Source organism: Capricornis sumatraensis, chromosome 10 (assembly GCF_032405125.1).
Source record: "Capricornis sumatraensis isolate serow.1 chromosome 10, serow.2, whole genome shotgun sequence".
Lineage (NCBI taxonomy): Eukaryota > Metazoa > Chordata > Mammalia > Artiodactyla > Bovidae > Capricornis > Capricornis sumatraensis.
Genome location: NC_091078.1, coordinates 53,397,284 through 53,418,216, shown reverse-complemented (window position 1 = coordinate 53,418,216; position 20,933 = coordinate 53,397,284). Strand labels below are relative to the sequence as shown.

The following is a 20,933-nucleotide window of genomic DNA, read 5'->3' as shown; positions in this document are numbered from 1 at the left end:
TATTACCTATTAGTTCTCTCATGTTTCTACTATGTTAGGATAAGCGTGTTCTTTGTATGTTATTGTATTAGGAGATTGACCAGTGGAAAAAGACAAAACTAATTCCCAAAAAGACAAGCCACATACTGAGTTCTTGTTCTGTACTTTAGGTTCATCATCACCTGACAAAAATGAAGGTATTTTTTTTTCAATGTTTTGGGTCAGTTGTTGTGCATGTTTTCGAACTTTTGGAGTGGGTGTTGTCTTGTCCTTGGTGTTGTTATTAGGGCTGCATCACTGATACCTGCCACTTAGAAAGAGAAACTTCATCTGTTATACAGACTTTTGCATGGAGATAACACAAATCTTTTAGCATTAAGGTTTTCACAGTCTACTCAGAAACTGTAAATGTGGAAAATTGTGCTTTTTAGGGGCAAAATAATTGCTGTATGTTAGCATCAAATCTGGTTGCATCTAGCTAATTATTCAAGGACAGATATGTAGTATCTTTGTACTTTCCCTAAAATCCATTAGAATACAGTCAGCATTTTTGGCAGGTATATACTGATTTATAAAGAGGAAACAAATTGAAATGACCAGTTTTGTTAATATTCCTTGTTAAATTTAAGATTTATATTTTTGCAATTTCATTGGAAGCTGAGTTTCTCATAAGCGCAATTATTAAAAAGCACAATTTTGAATTCTAGGTAAAATGAATGATCCATTCCTCTATGTTCCAGAATAGTAATATATTCACTTATGGCATAATTAATTTAAAAGAGATCTCTTTCCTTCTTTATCAAGAAATTTTCCTTAGTACATACCTCTTAGAACAGGGATTTTTTCTAGGGAGGTAATTCTGGGGTTCTTCTTTATATCATTACTTGGTCATTTTGGAAAGAAAGAAATGTAGCTATCTTCTACTGTTCTTTAGATAATATTTCAAGATATAGATGCCCAGTTCGTCTGTTTTTTAACTTGATTCTTGAATCTTAGAATTAGGGAAAGGAGCTGGGCTTAGAGGGTGCCAGAGGATGATTAGACAAGTCCAGCCTAGCAGATTCTCCTCTTTCCAAAGTAAAAAAATCCAGGCAGGGTAAACATTGGATCACTCAACAAGAGTCCTAAAAAAAAGCAGAAATGCTCCAGTAAAATTGGTCTGCAAATTGAGGATTATTTACAAATAGGAAAAATAGAGTAATTGTTTAAAGTAACTTAATCTTTAGCAGTATAACACAGAAGTTTAGAGCCTTGCTATTCCAAATATGATGCCCAAACCAACATCAGCATCACCTGGGAAATGCACGCCTGAGAAATTCACCACAGGTGTACTGATTCAGTCTTTAACAAGATCATTAAGTGACTTCTGTTACAGTCAGGTCTGAGAACTATTGATTTAGATCATGGTATCTGGAGCTGTACTTCCCAGAGTTGATCATGGCTATTCCAGGTTATTTAAAGTTGTTACATTTCTGTGTACTTCGAATATAACCAGTAAAATGAATAGGATAATCTTACAGGATTGTTGTGAGGGTGAAATTAGTGTGTTTGCCTGAGCACAAAGTACATGCTCTATATTTTAGCTGATAAAAGTGATCTCTTTGTTTTTCTTAATGTAATGTCAACTGAATTTTATACTCCTGTTGTGCACTTTTCTATACCTTGTTAGTCTTACGGCCTTCAGGAAACAAAAATAATGAAGGAAATTTAAAGCATAAGGAAAAGTAAAGATAGCAACCCGAGACTGTATCTAGTATCTTAAGGATAAAACTCAGTTTCATGTGAGATATTTTACAGAGTTTTCTTCTAAAGTAACACTAAGACTGAACCCATGGTAGAGATTCAAAGTGCTTTGTGTACGATTTTTAATATATTCCTTAAGGACCTCCATTTTAAGTGTATTATAACTACTGATCATATCGAGAATATACAATAATTTTTTTTATATTTGGTTTTTGACATTGAAACCCTATGCACAGTACTTCAAATCCTCTCCTAGAGTGTGAGAACATAATAATAGGCTTTTAGACCCAGTAAGATTTTAAGATCGGATAACTTTCCCACAGTAAAATCACTTAGGTTTTAAATCATACTGGTGAGGTTTTTATTTGCTTGCTTATATATTTATTTGAATGACTGTTTGTTTCCTTTCAAATTCTTTTGAAGAAAGATACTGCAGCTTTATATAATTTGATGCAAGTCTCTTTACACACATTTACACAGAAATATTACTGTGTTGTGAAGTAATTCACTAGGGTTTGCATGGTCTTTCCATATTTTATATCACCATTTAGGGAAAAAAAAAATCTTGAGTCAAAGCAGGTATGTTCTAATGGCTAACCAAAAATAAATTGAAAGCAGACCCAATGGAGAGACTTCCAGACTTAATTATTTACTTAAAGATTGTGTCTTTTCTTGTCGGTAGTGACTGATTATGTACAAATGATTGTACAGCCTGTGAGACATTTTGTCTCTCCACCCACCCTGCTACTGTTCAGTTTTTTTCCCTCAGTGTCTTAAGAAAGATAAAATCTGTAGCTTTTTCATGTAATTTTTCTTCAGCTAGAAGATGCTGTAATTCTTCCTCACCCGTGGTTTTTAAATGTTTAAATAATAAAAGTTTAAACATTTAATTATTTAGATTATAGCCTATCAGAAGAAAAGCTGAAAAATCTGCACTTTACACCTTCATTTCATCTGCTTTGTCCATTGGTGTCTGATCTCAGTTACCAGCTGTGAAAACTACTCAGTGTTCTGCTTTTGTTAAAGTTTGCTTTTTTTGCTTTAGGATTTTTAATTTTCAAAACTGACTAAAGCTTTCTTATTTCCATCTGCCATGCATTTTAAATCTGCTCCTTCCCTCTTCATGGATTATAACCCTTACCCTAATTCTGCCTTTACACTTGTTCAGGATCACAATCTGCTAATACCATTGGTGGTAAGAATCTATGGATTTTATTTGTGCATCAGTTGTTGGATCATCTATTTTCATTATCAAGAATGGGTTCTATTCAGCAGAAATTCTTAACATTTAATATTCTATCATTTTGTAGCCATTATTGGGGTAAAATTTCCCAGTTTTGATTTTCCTGTGACCTGTCCTTATTTGTTACTAAAACCCTGGTTTTTTAAAAAATTATCCATGTTGAGCCCACAAAGTATAAAAATCCCAAAGCAGGGGAGCTTTAGTAATGCCTTGAAAATAGCTCATAAAAAGTACAAAACAGTGATTTGAAAACTTGAGGCAGCACAAGAGAAATTAGTTATCCAATTTCAAATTTTGCAAATTATTTTCTAGGAGCATGATGTTGCTAGGTGCATCATACACTTTTTTTTATCAACTGTGATTTTCCTCAAAGAAATAATTAACCTTGCTAGTTCTTTTGCTGGGGAAAGAGCCGTGATATTTTCTTCTTCTAAGTATGAATGACTGCAAATGGGTTGTAGGCACTGGATTATCATGCTGTTCATGGCAGGTAGTGGAGAAGAGCACGAAATAATTAACACTGCCTGCTGTATTTCCTAGCACAGGGCATGAATGAATTCAAATATATAGAGAGGGAGCTCACATAGTTTTGATAAATTCAGCCAATCTAGAATAGATGGAGTGGTTACTCTTGCTTCTATACTGCATGTTTCTTCTCTGCTGAATAGATCCACATCTCAAGGAATTCTCCAGTTTCCTACCAACACCTTCACCTCCTAAACTTACATTGGTTTTAACAGAATAACATGTTGTATGTGGTCAGTTCGTTATTTATATTTTTATATTGTCACATTCCCATAAAATATTCCATCAGCTTACCTTGCATTGTGAGTTTGTGGCATGTTGGGTGTTTGGGTGTTTTTGGTGTGTATGTTTAGTTTAGATGCTGCATGGAGAAAATAGGTGCCTTGTGAGTATCGCTAAGGTTATGACTGAAAGAAACCTCATCTAAACATTCTTCTCCTGAAATGTCATGGAACAATTCAAATGAACCATCATTTTAAAGTACACTTGTATAATTTCCCTGCAATAATTTAGAATTCTTTCTACACAAATAATAAACTGTCAATTTCATCATAAACATTGCTTTGTTTTACAGTATTGCTATAAACAGCAGAAGATGAGTTTCATATTGTATACTGGTAAAGTTTAGGAATTAAGCATGAGTTTAAATTGTATTCAGGAACACCGTGCCAAGAAAACAGTAACAAGGGTCACAGATCAGCAACCTGTGGGTCATATCCAGTCTGCCTCTATTCATGTACAATTTGGTCTATACAACATGATAAAAATAAGAAAATGTCAGAGCTTTCATTTAAAAAAAAAATCCAAAAATGTGGCCAGTGTTACCTCAATACGGGGCTGGTTTGAACTAAAAAGTCACCACTCCCTCCCTTGAACTCAGCACTCCTTCCGCAGTGATGTTCCCTGCTTCTCCCCATTGACTTTAAGTCTTTAATCTTTGCTCTGTGGAAGTGAGGCATGACTGGGTAAAATGATACAAGGTGAGCAGTGACTGTGGAGAAGTGCCCAACAGAGAGGAAACTTTGCTTTCATGGAGTTTTATTTAAGTTCAGGTTTAACTTTTATAATGCTACTATCCAGAATCTAGAGTTAAATTATACCTTGGACTTACCTAGTTTATTTTCCTTTTCAATGCAAACACAAAATGCTCTGATTGACAAGGAGCTTACCCCTTTAAAAACTATACAATTCTAGTTTAAACGCATGTTTCTTTTTTTTAAATTCTTGCCCCTTCTCTGAGATTTTGTCCAGTTCCCTCTCTCTACCTGACCACATCTTCTCTCTTCCAAGACTGGAAATTACTAGTTTTGAAAGAATCTGTTTTCTTTGACATTTATTTGCCCACAAATCTTTGTTCCACCAAAACATCTACATGCCAGACTGGCCACCCAAGACCCTTTTTTTATTTGGAGGAAAATAACAAAACCTGTTTCTTTTTTAGCTGGCCCAACTTTGTAAACATTTAAAATTTAATCTTGGGACTTTCCTGGCTTTCTAATGGCTAAGACTCCACACTTCCGCTGTGGGAGGCACGGGTTTGATCCCTGGTTGAAGAATGAAGATCCTATATGCCACTCAGTGTTGCCAAAATAAATAAAAGAACAAATAAATAAAATTTAATCTTGTAAAAATTTTAAAATATATGTAAGTAGCAAGATAGACAACTTTGTTATGCCCATTTCAAGGCATCTCAACAGGCAAACTGTTTTAACAGTTTGAAAGGCAAATTTTCATTATTACATTCTTAAGAAGAATGTTATCAATAATAGAATTATTGTTTCCTTATAAATGTATAGCTTTAATAGGTAGCTTTTTAACATATAGTTAAATGAAACCATATTTACATGAAATGTATTGTTAGATAAGTTATTTCTTTGGAAACCTTCTCTACTATTTATGTTCCGAAAATCATAATAGTGTTTTCCTTATTAAACATAACGTCTTATATTCCCCAAAACTGAAAATATATTTACTTGATTTACCATTCAATCCTAGTATGTGTGTATACATATATATATATGTGTGTGTGTGTATATATATATATAGTATATCTTTTTATTCCAGGTTTTCAGTATATATATAAAGCTTCCTCAATCTATTTCCTTGGAACTTAGAACTTGCCATTGTATCACAGGTTTCTCAGATGTACTTCTTGAATTTTTATCCTTTCGACAAAGATCTCTTGGAGTTCACAGGCTGACATTTATATGTGTGTTTGGTGTTCAGCTGGCAGCCGGTCTGGGTCTCCAGGAAGAGTTCTGACCACAACAGCCCTCTCCACTGTGAGCTCTGGTGTTCAGAGAGTCCTGGTTAATTCAGCCTCCACACAGAAGAGAAGCAAGATACCCCGAAGCCAGGGCTGTAGCAGAGAGGCCAGTCCATCTCGGCTCTCAGTGGGTAAGATCCTTGTGTCAAACTTGGGACCTTGTGTTTCTTTTGTACTTTAGGCCTTGGTAGCATTGAACACCTCATTTAGGTACTTCTAAGTTTGAGGAAAACAACTTCAAGGAGAATTGAAATATATGTTTAAAAATGAAATTAGATATCTTATCTTGGATATATTACTTCTATTTTAAATATGTTTTTTTCTTTGCAGCTGTTTAATTTTAGTAAAATACAGTTTGCTCTTCTAACCACATACAGACTAGAAGAGTGTAAGGAAGAATTTTTAATGGTATTCCTGGTAATGCTTCATCAAGAATCATTTCTTCTCATCCTTAGCAGAACTTGTTATTTATTAGCTTTATAAGAAAGAAAAGAATAAAACCAAAATATCAAAAATACAAACCCTTCTCCTGTTTACTCCACTTCTGTGCTGCCGTTGCTTCATACCAGCCCGAAGCAGTCGGATTCCTCGGCCAAGCGTGAGTCAAGGGTGCAGCCGGGAAGCCAGCCGGGAGAGCAGCAGGGATACGAGTCCTGTGCGCTCTTTCCAGCCCCTTGGTGAGTTGTCTCGGCTTCCCTGTTGTGTTCGCACCATCTGATAACCTCAAAAGACCCTGGATTTAGCTTTATCAACTGTATCTTTGCCTCTTTTTCTGTCTTTTTAAGGACAGTCAGAGGGAAGTTACATGTTTGGGAAGTTCCTTTAACATTTACTTGTCTTAAATAAGGAAATTAGACATTAGATAAACAAATTGCCTTCATAGTCAAGTAAATATCATATAGATTTAGATTACATAACATTGAATTCAAGATTTTTTCTTAATAAACATCCCTATAAAATTTAAAGATAATATTTAAGTAATTACTCTTAAGTGAAATGTGGACTACTTAGTTTGATAAGAATAAAGATGTTTATGCTTTTCAGCAGAAATATTCACTCTTCACCTTACATATTTAGGATTGCTGGAAAGGAGGCTGTAAAATAACCTGAACTACTTATTAAAATGGAAGGGATTAATATTTTTATATATTTTACAGTTTAATAGCATTTCCCATGCATTAGCTTTTATCATGTCATTGCTGTGCAGCCTGTCTGTTCTTTGTTATAGAGATTGTACTGTAACCTCAATTATAAAATGTTAAATGATCTTTTAAAACCTTTAGTATTTTAGAGTAATTGGAGAGGCAGAATTTTTTTATGTTGAAAATCTTTAGAATTTCTGTGTGGTCCTCAGCATTTTAACTAGTACTTTACCTTTATGCACTTACCTAAAGTCATTTCATGTTTTTTTCTTTTAATTCCATAGAGTGTAGGTTATTGTAACACTTAAGAGAGTTGCACTTCAGATTTTGTGACACTTAAATAGAACGTGGTTCCACTCGTTAGCTGTTGGAAGTATTACTTCCTTCAGTAGACCTTTTGGTATAGAACTTCTGAGAAATTAAGTTTCTTTTGGGCCATTTGGCTCAACTGTATCACTACTAAACTATTCTCTACCGACCCTTTGAGCTAGGAACACAGACAGGGGTATCCTCAACCCTTGTTTGTGTTCCAGTTCCAGGTGCCAAAGAGTTTCCTTCTGTACTTTGCCAGAGATAGGTTTACTTCATGTATGATAATACAGTAGGTTGTAGAGTGTCTGTGTATGTGCAGACACACATACATGTACATATGTATTGGTTAATCCTCATGCATATCTGTTTAAAAATGAAATAAATCCTATATTTGCGTAACATAAGCACATCACCTTCAGAGTTGAAGTGGGCTTATGGTCATTTAAGAGTGTCTGTTCTAGGGTCGGATGGTCTGGTTGATATCCCAGCTCTGTAGCTGTTGTGTACCAGGGCTTCCTTATCTGTAAAATGAGGATAATAGCAGCACGTAGTTCTTAGCATTAATCTGAAGACACTTTAAAGCAGATTCCATGGAAACGATCCCTCCAAGCAGTACTTGCACATAGTGAGCATGTGGTTATCAGGATTGTCGTCTCTGCCACCACCGCTCTTCCACTTCTTGCCCCTGAACAGTGCTTGCTCACCTACAGTTAGTTGTTATATATTAGTGGCAAGGATCTTCGATTTTTTTTATGGTATAATACCTTGTATAATGTAGAATTAGTAGAAAGCATGAGATAGCAAGAAGAAACAAAATGTTTCTAGACCATTTAAAAACTGTACAATAGAGATTATAGGAAATTTATAACCATACCTTGTATAATGTAGAATTAGTAGAAAGCATGAGATAGCAAGAAGAAACAAAATATGTTTCTAGACCATTTAAAACTGTACAATAGAGATTATAGGAAATTTATAACCAACTTCTAATTATAAACATGTTAATATGCCTATTTTTAAAGGGAAAGTGAAAGTGTTAATCACTCAGTTGTGTCCCCCGTGGACTGTAGTCCACCAGGCTCCTCTGTCCGTGTGATTCTTCAGGCAGAATTCCTGGAGTGGGTTGCCATTCCTTCTCCAGGGGATCTCCCCAACCCAGGGATTGATCCCAGGTCTCCCTCATTGCAGGCAGATACTTTACAGGCTGAGCCAGGAGGGAAGATATTGTTAGTCATTAATCTTCTAGATTTATCTCAGTCTCCATTTGGCAATTGAGATCATTTAAATTTTGTTATTAAAGGAGGCAGTTTTCTCAATTGTGATGAAACATCCTATTTGGTTTAGAGGTGGTTAAACCTTTTTATCATACAGTTTTAGAAAAATTAAATTTTGTAGCCTTTTGCTTACATATAGATGTTGCATAGCAAAGATAGGGGATTAGCCCTATTTGTTAAACAGGGATAAAAATAGCATTCCCAGAGATCAGGATTTTCTGGTACATTTTGCCTGGATTTTGCTGTCTTCCTTTATTTGGTGAAACCTTCTGTCACCTCTGACTTGAATATGGCCATTCAACACATGAATCCCATAGTTTGCCATTTATTCAGTTGTAGCACAATGCCAGCGTCAGGACCCTGATACACCAGAAATAAATCAGAGCTAGGCAAAGATGAACTCTGGAACTTGCACTCTTAGTTTCCATCTGTATCTGGAACTAAGATTGAAAAAAAAGGCTACATTATTACAAGCATATGAGTGTTATCTTCAGCCACAGATAACTGTTGATTTCAAAAGTTTTTTTATATATTAAACCATTTCCATATTGGTTCAACTCTTCCTTATCATTTTATTAATCTGTTGGGTAAAATTAAAACCAGCTATATATTAGTATGTTTTATTAATGATACCGATCACCTTTCAGGATCTGATTAAACATTTTATGCAACATTCTGTCTTTAATCCTGTCTTTACATCTTTTTGATCATTTTCTTATTCATTCTGTGACAAAAGAGTAATTCATATAGTAAAAGTACTTCAATTGTTCTAATATATCTGCGGCAGAGAAACTTTTAAAATAAGGGTAATATGTTTCATTAAATAATAAAATGAAATTTTCCTCCCTTATTTGTGTATTTAAGAATAATACTGACTTTATAACATGATGAAAAAAAGGATTTTAAGATCTAAAATTTTTAAATATACTAAATTTAGATTTAGAGAGATGTCATAAATATAGGGAAAAGTCACATATTTCTAGATTTTTTAAATCAAATTAGTAATATTCCCTTTTTGGTGTTCAAATGTGCTTTGATATGTAAATCTACTGAATTCCGAACTTAGGTTGTATAAACCATTATAAAAAATGTTTATGCTAATATAAATGAGGTATGTTATCTTTTGAACAATGTGAGGATGGTATGTGTACTGTTCAAGAGCAAAGACCCTGAAAGACTACAATTACTGAGTGTGGCCTTAATCAAATTAATGAACCTTTCTCTGTGCTTTGTCAAATTGAATAGTAACAACTACCTCCCTGAGTTCAGGATTAGAGGAAATAAGATTATTATTGGTTACTATTTACCATAATGGTTTTTTTTAAATTACAGTGTTCATTTTTCTGTTTCATGCTTGTACTTTTGACATTTCCTTCCATTTGAATACTTGCTTCTTTGTCTCCTGTGGGCTTACGTCTGTCCCCTTAGCTGTAAGATCTGTTGTGTGTCAAGGATGATATTGCAGCATTCAGTTGCCCTTATCTAAGGCACTGTTCTGATCCCTAAGTATTTAGCAGTATAATACCATTGTTAACTGACTCTCCTTGCCTGACTGTCGTGCTGCCGCTATTCCTTGTTTCTGTGGTAATAGATGAGGTTTGTATGGTCCTGTTATTCCAGCCTCCAGACACCATTCCAGATCTACTGGTGCCCTCTACGCCCCCGATGTGTATGGGGTCTCAGGTGAAGGATGAGTACATTTTCACTATCATCTGTGCATTCATCTCAGTTTTTTGTCCTTTTCAGTTCCCATTGAGTAATCATGTTTTAAAATTGATTTGTTTTTATTTGATTTGTTGAAGAATAAGTCATTTGTGTGGTTTTTTTTTTTTGTTGTTGTTGTTATTAATTTTCCCTCAAGTAACTTTTTTCCTTTCAGCAATCTTACTTGAGCATTTTTCTCCCTGGAGATGGACATTTTTCTTTTGTATAACCTAAGTTATGTCATTTTAAAATAGAATAGAATTGTTTTATGTTCTCTGTTATGTACTTCATCTTTTGTATATATGTTAAAAAAAAAAAAACCAAAATGGTGGATGAAGTGTTTTAATTGTAAATGATGATAAATTATAGAAAGTAGTTGAGGAGAAGAACCCAACTGTGGTTTGTCTGTACATACCTCAGAGTGTCAGGCAATAGTAGGTGCTTGACAAATATCAAATGATATGTCTTTTAGTTATAGAATGAATCAGCCTATCTTGAAGGAGAAGAAAGAATCATTGGAGGAGTTTTTCCTTGTAAATTCTTGGCATGGCTTCATTGAGCTCCCTAATCATTACTGGTTTGAGGATTGATCTTTGTTCCGGGCCACCCTGTGGCTCACCCACATGGATGAAATTTGCCTGACTGATAGAACTGGATTAATTACAGGGCTACCAACTTCCAAGCCCTTAGTTGACCAGCCATACTTTCTTCTATCTTCTGGTGATAAATGTATCATAGCGACTATTCCTTAAATTCACTTGCCACACATTGTCAGTGATTTTAATTGCTTTTACCGTTTTATTTGACCAAAACTAAATGTACCCAGAGAATACAATATTGCTTTTAAAATGCTTTGCCCCATTGGTTTTTTTTTTTTTTTTCTTTCCCCCTTCTCAAGGATCTCAAACTTTCCAGCCTGCCCATGTTATGTTTATGGCTCTCTCAAAGCTGTTTTCCTTCTTCTGATGAATTAGGTCCGGGGTATGGAATCAGCCAGTCCAGCCGACTGTCGTCCTCCGTCAGCGCCATGCGAGTCCTGAACACAGGTTCCGACGTGGAGGAGGCGGTGGCCGACGCCCTGGTACTCTTGTCCACTTCCTTATCACTGTAGACGTTCCAGTGAAGGAAACTTATACATGAGTGAGCCAGTCCACAAGTGTGGGGAAGGAGATGGGAGATTCCCGTGGATCAAATCTAGGAAGACCAAATGTGGCAGCAGAAAAAGCAAAACAGTATAATTCATTGTTGATCTTTATTAATTGGTCAGATTTTTTAAGCCAAGGCCCATGATGGAATGTCAGGAATATAAATACTGATATTGTTAATACAGTGTTTTTATGCACTGTAGTACGCTGAGAATAAAGGCAGATAGATGAGTATATAAATATGTACACTGCAAGTATATAATTTCAAAGCTAGCTCAACCTTGAGTATTTAGGGGTTGTTTTAGTTTGGAGTAAAAGTTTGTATAGTCTTTTACTTATTTGTATTTTCTGAGCTGAGAGAAAGTACAATTTCAAAACAAATTATATTTAAGATATCTTTCTAGCTCTTTAAACCTGAAACATTAAACAGTGAGGCTTGAAAATGTCGTCTACAGATCCATGACGGTTTTGTCAGAAGAGTGCTGTACAGATGTCTCTGTAGTCTTTCCTCCCATAAAATTATGAAGGAAGTATTTGAGACAGTGATCACGATTGGCTTTTGCCTTTTTCCCATGTCATTTCAGTATGACAGTTCTCTCAAATTATGACATTAATCCTATTTTTGAGAAGCATCTACTCATTTTCTTACACAGAACTTAACAAAGGTGTCATGTTTGTTTTAAAATAACAAAGTACATTGTGCCTTTTAAACCTACATGCCACCTCTTAACCATTGCCAATATGCTATTTGTCACATATATTTGAAAAGCAAGTTTTTAAAAATATTCATTGGTCATAGCTATAGCATATTAAATGTAATCACATGTGAGGTTCTGCTCTGTGCTGAATTTTTCTCTTTACCTCAGCCACCTGATTTTTTTCATAAAAATACTTACTAAATAAGAACTTTGTTCTCTTGAGCTTGGGATATATTAATCACATCTTGTTCTGATGGTATTAAATTAGTCATATGTTTTAAATTTATTCTTCCTGATCAGTGTATTTCTCCAATCACATTTTCTAGTTTCCTCTATGTGAAGGATTTACTAGTTAAATTCTGTTCATACAAATTTTATGAATTGATTGGATTACTCTTGAATAATCTTTATCCTATTATTTATAATAAGATGTATTTGGTTTATATGAGGAATATTTAGCCATCAGTGCTAAAAACTGAATCCCAATAATTGGATTGTGTTTACTTCTGTTATTTGCATAGCATAGATATTCCAATTATAACTATCAATTTTTAGGAAAGGACTGTCCAACTACTAAGCCTGGTTGGACCTAGGGAAAATCATAGAAATAAAATTAACTTTAGGAATGACAAAAGGATCCAAATAGGAAGAAGACTTGAATTTCTTTGGGGAAATTGGTTATGTGACTATTTCTGTAACTTACATATTTTTCTTTGGACTAAAGGATATTGACAAAATTAAAGATATAGCCTGCTAATAAGCAGTTCTTATGTATCTAATATTTAAAAGCTTAATGGTTCTGATTATGGGCATTGTTTATGCCTACTTCACTGTGCTGTTTAGCAAAATGTTCTTCATTATTTTCAATTTTTCTCTTTAAAAATCTACTGCTCTCAGCTCTTAGGAGACATGCGGACTAAGGTATAGACATTGCTATTTTCTGACATCTTATGGTGCCATAACATTCTTTTCTTGCCTTCATCAGTTTACCAGATGATAGTCTTCTATAAAAAATTCAAGTGGAAGTAATAAAATCCTTAGACCTACATCACTTTTCTGTACATATGATTATATGATTATCAGTAGGGAGATAGTGTTTAAATAGTGTCCTGTGGGGGTTCTCATCCTTTTAGCCTGACTACTTTGCACAAATGCGATGATGTCATTGACACTATGTCTATAACAAAACTAGGAGCCTAATACAAAAAGTATCATGTTTTTGCCATTCTAAATTAAGTTGGTGCCTCCAAATCAAATCAATTTAGTAATGGAAAGTCATTGAAAAATTATTTTTAATTAAGTTCAGGTTATATTTCTTTTAGATTTTAAACTTGATCAATTTAAGTCACCTGTAGCTATGTAAAATTATTGTTCTTCAGTGTTTCATAGAAACATCTTCATCTCTCACCAGCCTGAATTCACATATCAGATTACTTAAAGATTTATTTCTGATTCTTTCAGGGAAATCTCAAATAATCTATTCTGTCTCATTTCACTTTTAATATTCAAGGTAAAATTAGCAGTTTTATTTATTAAATAATAACTTCAGATGTGAAGAAATCAAAGTAATACTTTCTTATATATATTGAAATAGATAGTTTAGACACATTAGGGAAAGCATGCAGAACCTTTAGGAGCTTGGTTCCTAAAAGTAAGAGTAAGCTAAACGGGCTGTCATCATTCTCTGTGATTTTCTTCTCAAAGAAACATCAGAGATGGGTACAAGTGAAGGAAGAGTGGCAGAGAAGTGATAATGGAAATGAAAGAATAGAGAAAAAGGGAGGTAGAGAGACAGAAAAAGTAGAACTTTACACAGGAAACAGGTTTTTCTGATACATTCTCATCCTTTGAAAAGGTTATAATTTCTTCGTAATGACTCAGAGTTCTAGTACAGAGCCTGTTCGTTTACACTCTAGTAGTAGTTCTTGGTTTTCCACAAAAAGAAAAAAGAAAAGGAAGAACCTCATGTTTTTAGCACTCCCTGCTTTACGTATCTGACTTCCATATAGTAGTCTTATTCTGCTTCTACCACTCCCCATAGTTAAAGAATATTTCATCTCCTACTAACTCCTAAAACATGTTTTCTGAAAAAAACTAAAATTCGACATTTTATTATTACAATGATTAGCAGCATGCTTTACACTGATTTTTAAACAAAGGTCAGTCCTTTTCTGGTCAGTAGAAATCGTGAAATACCGGCATGTTATTTTAGCTACCACTAATGAGAGTCTTTATGTATAACAGAAAAAACCTGCGCGAAGAAGATACGAATCATATGGGATGCATTCAGACGATGATGCGAACAGCGATGCATCCAGTGCTTGCTCAGAACGCTCCTACAGCTCTCGGAATGGTAGTATTCCTACATACATGAGGCAGACAGAAGACGTGGCGGAAGTCCTCAACAGATGCGCTAGCTCCAACTGGTCAGAAAGGAAAGAAGGCCTGCTGGGTCTGCAGAACTTACTGAAAAATCAGAGAACGCTAAGGTGAGTTATAGTGTCTTCAGATGATTATCCTGTCTGTTGAGCTTTTTTGTGGGGCACGGTGCTGGGTCTTCACTGCTGCGCGGCTTTCCTCTAGTTATGGCGAGCGTGGCTGCTCTGGTTCCAGCGCACAGGCTTCTCACTGCGCGGGCTTCTCTTGCTGCAGAGCTTGGGCTCTAGGGCACTCCGGATTCAGCGGCTGCGGGTCCTGGGCTCAGGAGTTGTGCTTTGCAGGCTCTGGAACACAGGCTCAGTAGTTGTGGTGTAGGGGTTTAGTTGCTTCATGGCGTGTGGGATCTTCCTGGACTGGGGACCATCTCTCCTACATTAACAGGCAGATTCTTTACCACTGAGCCACCCTGGAAGGCCCTGGTTAGCACTTTTTGACTGACTTTTTCATAACACTTTAAAGATATTAGTATGGGCTCATATGTGTCCTGAATTCAAAAAGTGGCATCAGAATATTATCCCAAGCCCTAACCCTTTAGGACCATCCATACTGTTATATTTTTAAATTATAATTATCTTGCTCTATTTAAAGAAACATTATTAAACGAAACTTTTTATTCATAAGTAGTTATTAAATAAAAATGTTATTAAATGAAAATAAATAATAAAGTATGCATAACATTAAAGTTGACTCATTTATTAAACTTCATTCCTGATAAGTTTTTTAGTGAGATGAAAGAATATTTATGTTTTCTTGAAAATGAAAGTATATTCCTGGTGTTCATGTGGTATTTGAATCCTGGTATAATATGAAATGGATTTGGAGTGAATTTCTCTAAGAACAGAAGTTTAGGGACTTCCCTGGTGGTCCAGTGGTTAAGGTTCCATGCTTCCTCTACAGGGGGCACAGGTTTGATCCCTAGTTAAGGAACTAATATCCCACATATCATGAGATGTCACCAATAAATAAAATAAAATTTTTTTAAAGTTTATATTGATTTTTAGTTGGGTTTGATTCGGTTTCCTGCCCTACTGGCTCTTGCTTGCTTTCCCCCTCTAAAGTCTGTATCGTTTTTATCTGTGTAGTGTTTTAAATCTCTATAGTCTATCCCTTTAAGAACCTAGTTTCAGAAAATTTGTAAGTTTCAGTATGGTGGAAAATAGAGGGCTACTTCCTGCCTTAATACCTGAAATTAGGGTTTGATTTTAGGAGGTGTTAGAACTATATAATTTACAATAAGTGTTTGTCTATGTACTTCCTAATATTTTAATTACATATTATTACAGTTCATGAATATTACATATTAGAGTTCATGAATCACTACAATAAATCATCATAATGTTTCTGCCCCACCCAGATTAGATTAGTGTTAGGTTCAGTGTATTATTTTAAATGGCAAGGAAGTAGTCATAGTTTAGCCCTCAGGTGGCAAAATTTAAGAAAACATAAAAGCATTTAAAAGGGTAAGATTCATGTGCTGAGAATGTCATCTGTATAGTTTACTCTGCTGTGCTACATTAATAAAGTACAGTTGTATTTCTTTTCATATAACTTTCAACCTTTAAAATATTGTATGTATTGCTACAGAATTATTGTTGCATTTGATAAATTGTACTTAGCCCTGACTAGTAAATCCTACAAATTTCTCGATTTTGAGAGCTGAATTTTTTTTTTTGGCTTAAAAAAAAAAAGAAGCCCAAATATATATGTAAGTCACTTTTAAATGACTTCTTCCTACAGCAGTGTATTAATTAGCCACTTTATTATTTTGACAGTCGAGTTGAACTGAAAAGATTATGTGAAATTTTCACAAGAATGTTTGCTGATCCTCATGGCAAGGTATGTTTTAGTATTTAAGGTTACTCCTATAAGGTGTCATTATTATATTGCCCCAAAAAAGAAGTAAATAATAACAAAAAACTATAAGCCATTTTTATTTATATATTGCTCTAAAATGGCAATGATCTTTTCAACATAATTGAAATTGAGTATTTGATATCATACATAATTCAGAAGTTGCTCTCTGATAACTATTTAAGCTTCTCTAAAAGAGAGATTATCTAAGGCTATAAACTGAAGAATATATAGTCACATGCACGACTCTTCTACAATTAGTCAGGGTATTTGTATTACTAAAAACATTTTACTATTTGTAAAGGAAATAATTGGGATAAGTTGAAAAAAGTTTGTAACTTTTTATTCAGTTTTCTTCTCTATTAACAAATATATTGTTAAAAGCAATTTTGTAGACAAGAACTGCCATTAAAAAACAAAAAGCGTAAAATACAATTTTTTAAAGCACGAACTATGGGTGATACAGTTTGTGAGTAACAAAAGAGAAACATTTCATATGTTGAAAGAGTTCATAAAAATCTTCAGAACTTCCTTCAGCTTTTAATGCTGATTAAAGTATATGTAAGTACTTTATGTATACTCTGCATGTGTACTGTGAAATTTTTGTTTTAAAATGTAAAGTTCTGTCGTAAAATGTACTCATTTGTTCTATTTTCAGCAGTGTGTTTGACAGTGGTGAAATTTTATTCAATATCTTCCTTTAGGACACCAGCTGTCTACATGAGAATTTCTAACCTAAGTGAGAGGGAAATCATAAGAAAAATATTTATGAATTTTGCTTCATTTTTTTATTGTCTTCATTTTATTGTTGCACATTTCATTCCTCCTCATTTTTTTCTATTTTCATTACTTGTGACACTACTTAAAGATACTAAAATCCCATTCTTTACATAAACTAAACTCTGGCTAAGGATTATAAACTGTCTTAACTTTAAAGCAATAATTTCCAAAGATTATCCTTTTGTCTCAAGGCATACTTATTTTACCCAAGAATACAAGATCCCATTAAAGACAAAAAGCACACTAAGTTTATAATTTTTATTTATTTATTTATTTTATTTTTTTTAAGTTTATAATTTTTAAACTGAGCTTGTAGATAACTATACCATTTTATGCTGATATTACTACCACTAATTACTGTAAGAATTGTTATAATGGAAGAATTTCTATAAATCCTAAACAAATTAACTGTTGATTTTTTTTGTTGTTGTTAGCAGTAAGAGTTAAAGGACAAGACAGTTATGATCTGTGTGGACTTGTTTTATTAAATAATATTTTGTTAATAATCTACAACTTTTAAAAATAGAGTTTTAAAACATCTTCAATAAGTAATATAATTCATCTGTAGTGGAAGGTATGAGAGTGAGGTTGTTATTTCTTGAAGTCACAGTTTTTTATTTTTTATTAGGACAGTAATGCAGTTTAGTTGGATCCTAGGATTTAACAGTAATAAAGAGACTTTTTTTAAACAGTCTCTTGTAGAAAAAAATTTTTTAATGAAGTAAATTTTAAAATTAAAGTCTCTTGAAGATCAAATAGGAAAGCCAAATTTGATGTTGGTGAAGCACAGGTGTTTGGCCTCCCTTAGTAAATATGGAGAACCAGCCACAATCCTCCCTATAGGTGTCAGGAAGGAGACTTTCTGTTTTTTTCCTGTGGGGTTTTATAATAGCGTACAATTCCTATTGATCCATCTGGCTTTGCTTTGTTTTTTGTTTTTGTTTTTTTTTTTTTAGTTATTTCACTGAATACAGATATAAAGGGGAGATTTTTGTTAACTCATTTTGCTCAGCTTTTATTTGGTGATTGTCCATCAGAGACTGCCAATAATGTAATTAATTAAGAATAAACTGGCTATATCACCATACAGTGGGGATTTAAAAATATCAGGGTTTGATTTGAGTTTTTGCGTATCTTTATATTGTTCAAATAGTAGCTATCCCTCCTTTTTAATTTTATAAAGTACTAATAGTCCAGTCATTTGAATCAAGTAGCTGTTCTTGATGCTTTCTTTTCCTTCCAAGTAAAATTTTAGTTTCAGTTTCCCAACTGCTGTCTATCAAGAGTTGGTTTTTTCTTTCCCCCTCCCTATAAAGGGCCAGGCAGTATATATTTTCAGCTTTGTGGACCATAATGATCTCTGTTACAGCTCTGCCATTATAGCACAAAGGCATCTTTTGACAGTATCTAAACAAGTGGCCATGGCTGGGTGTCCATAAAACTTTACTTATGAACATTGAAATATTAATTTTCATCAAATTATCATGTGTCACTAAATAGCCTTTTCTTTTGATTTAAAAAAAAAAGCTATTTTAAAATGTAAAACCAGTCTTAGCTTGCAGACTATAGTTTCCCAACCCCTGTTGTATACAATGAACTCTAATGATTGACACATTGACACTAAAATAAATACATGTTCAAGGGACTTCCCTGGTGGTCCAGTGGCTAAGACTCTGAGCTCCCAGTGCAGGGGGCCCAGGTTCAGTCCCTGGTCAGGGAGCTAGATCCCACATGCTACAACTAAGACCCAGAGCAGCCAAATGAAAAAAAAAAAAAACATGTTCAAGAACCTCTGCTCATGGTCATGCCACTGGCTGAAGGTCAAGACTGTTGTCCGGTATTAGAAACAGTGTACCAGTCCCTGGTGGGTTAAATCAACCTTTATTCCTATATACGCTGTCCGTTTCTGATCTGTGATTTTGGTCTAAAAGCTCAGTCCTGCCTCCCCTGTACCTCTTGCTTTTCTCTTCTGTCCTCCATAGAGACTGTGTCAAATAGTCTCTCCTTAAATTTAACTTCAGCCCTGTTCACCTCTCATCTCGTGCCCTGACCATTTGTCCTGGCCTCTTAGCTTACCAAGAAAATAGACGCCATCCAACAGAAACTCCATTTCCTGCCTCCAAATCAGCAAAATTAATTGCACATAAGCCCATTCTTTCTACCTTTTCTCCTATGGAAATGGCAGGAGGTCTTGCCTTGAAGCTGTTGGCAGCCTCATAAACATGTACTCTGTTTTTTTGCTAATATACTCTCATCTGCTTGGTCTTCCAGGAATTTTTCATAAATTTCAACTTGCTCTTTGACATCCCTTTTTATTTTTCAGCTTTGTTGTAAGTGTATTCAGTTTACCTTTTCTGACACTAAGGAATGTGGTGTGGGAGAGGAGGAGAAGGGTTGTTTTCTGTTGTGTCTGATCCAATCTTTCTCACAGCAGACAGCCTCTCTTTTCAGACACCTGTCTCTGCTTGTTTTACTAGTGTTGCTGTAGCTTAGAGCATTGCCCTAGGCCCTCCTTTTTCACTCTGTACCTTATTTGAAGCTTGTCGCCCACTTTATCCTGATGACTCTCAAATGATACTTCCAGCCCATATTTTTCTCCTTCACTTACCTAGTTACATGCCTTTGGCTCATCTTAAACCTTAAAACTACTATTCCTCTTGAGTCATGTTATCTCGTTAGATGAAGCCACCATCCCCTCACTGGGCATCATTCTAGAGATTTTCTCAGTCCTAATTGATTCAACCTTCTAAATATTTCCATTCTCACTACTCATTCTTGGCACAATTGCCTTTGGCCTGCTGCACCTCCTCCCCACCTTCTGTCCCTAAATTCTCTTTCACTCTGCATCCTTGAGTAATCTTTCTAAAAGGTAAATCTTTTCTCTTGACTTAAGACTCTTCAGTGACTACTCATTACCCTCAAGAAAATATTCAAACAAAGCCTGTCATTTTGGCTTGTTATTCCCTTTTCACTCTCAACCCAGCCTGAAAACTATGTTCATTTCCCTAGATGTGCCCTGCACTTTTCCTCATAGCCTTGAAACAGATCATCAAAGTCATTTCTCTTTCTTTCCTCAAATATGCTCTCCACATGAATTGGAATCACTTATCTGTAACCTCAACCATCCTGAGAGCTCACAGGGCAGAAACCATCTGAAGCCTTGCCCCCAGAATGGGCCGTAGGGTTTCAGACATTTCCTATCATGAGGTTGATTGGGTGGACTTTGCCGTGTCCTTTTCAGCTGAAGTCAACATTTCAGTCTCTTTTAGCAGCTCTGAAAAGTAGCAGTAGACCACCTGCTGTCCCCAGCAGAAATAGGAGACTTAGAGAACCAGGGTGTGAGCGGCAGCCCCATCTCCTTTCATCTAGGATCACCTCCAGCCCCTAGAACGTTTCTCTTGTTTGTGTTAGTAAGTATCTGAGTCCAGCTGAAATAGCAGGTAAACTCCACTATACCGTAAAGACATCCCAGAAAGGAAGGGCTGGAAAAGAGCTCTTTTTAAGTACAGTTGAAATAGATGCTAGATTTTTTTTTCTGTGACATGAGTAATGTGGTTGGCATTACAGTGTACAAGCTGAAATTAGTTGATGTCCATAAGTTGGTAAACTTTTTCAACTTTTAGATGCTACTGATTCAGTCGTGGTATCTGTATGAAAGTAATTTAGATTATAAAGCTGCAAATGTGTAGTGTAAAGCCTCTTAATATTTTCCTGAGAGACAGTACCACACAGTGATAACAAATATGAGTAGTGGAGCTAGATTGCTTTGGTTCAAATCCTACCTCCGTCACTCTTTAGCAGTGTGTGCATTGTGCATTGGTTTCTTAATCTG

General features: G+C 34.9%; 1 protein-coding gene across 23 annotated transcripts in view; it reads left to right on the top strand.

Moving 5' to 3' along the window:
• The window catches only part of CLASP2 (cytoplasmic linker associated protein 2), a 188,135-nt gene that overhangs the window by 126,758 nt on the left and 40,444 nt on the right, over nucleotides 1-20,933 (top strand). For 6 of the 23 annotated variants that reach the window (XM_068982068.1, XM_068982065.1, XM_068982070.1 and 3 more), the window contains 5 exons: nucleotides 5,717-5,887; nucleotides 6,326-6,433; nucleotides 11,163-11,269; nucleotides 14,276-14,520; nucleotides 16,243-16,306. In XM_068982068.1, coding sequence (XP_068838169.1) covers nucleotides 5,717-5,887; nucleotides 6,326-6,433; nucleotides 11,163-11,269; nucleotides 14,276-14,520; nucleotides 16,243-16,306 — 695 coding nt within the window. Of the gene's footprint in view, nucleotides 1-149; nucleotides 177-2,890; nucleotides 2,918-5,716; nucleotides 5,888-6,325; nucleotides 6,434-10,104; nucleotides 10,168-11,162; nucleotides 11,270-12,928; nucleotides 12,953-14,275; nucleotides 14,521-16,242; nucleotides 16,307-20,933 lie in introns of all 23 variants that reach the window. The other 17 variants (XM_068982067.1, XM_068982066.1, XM_068982075.1 and 14 more) reach the window with 8 other exon arrangements.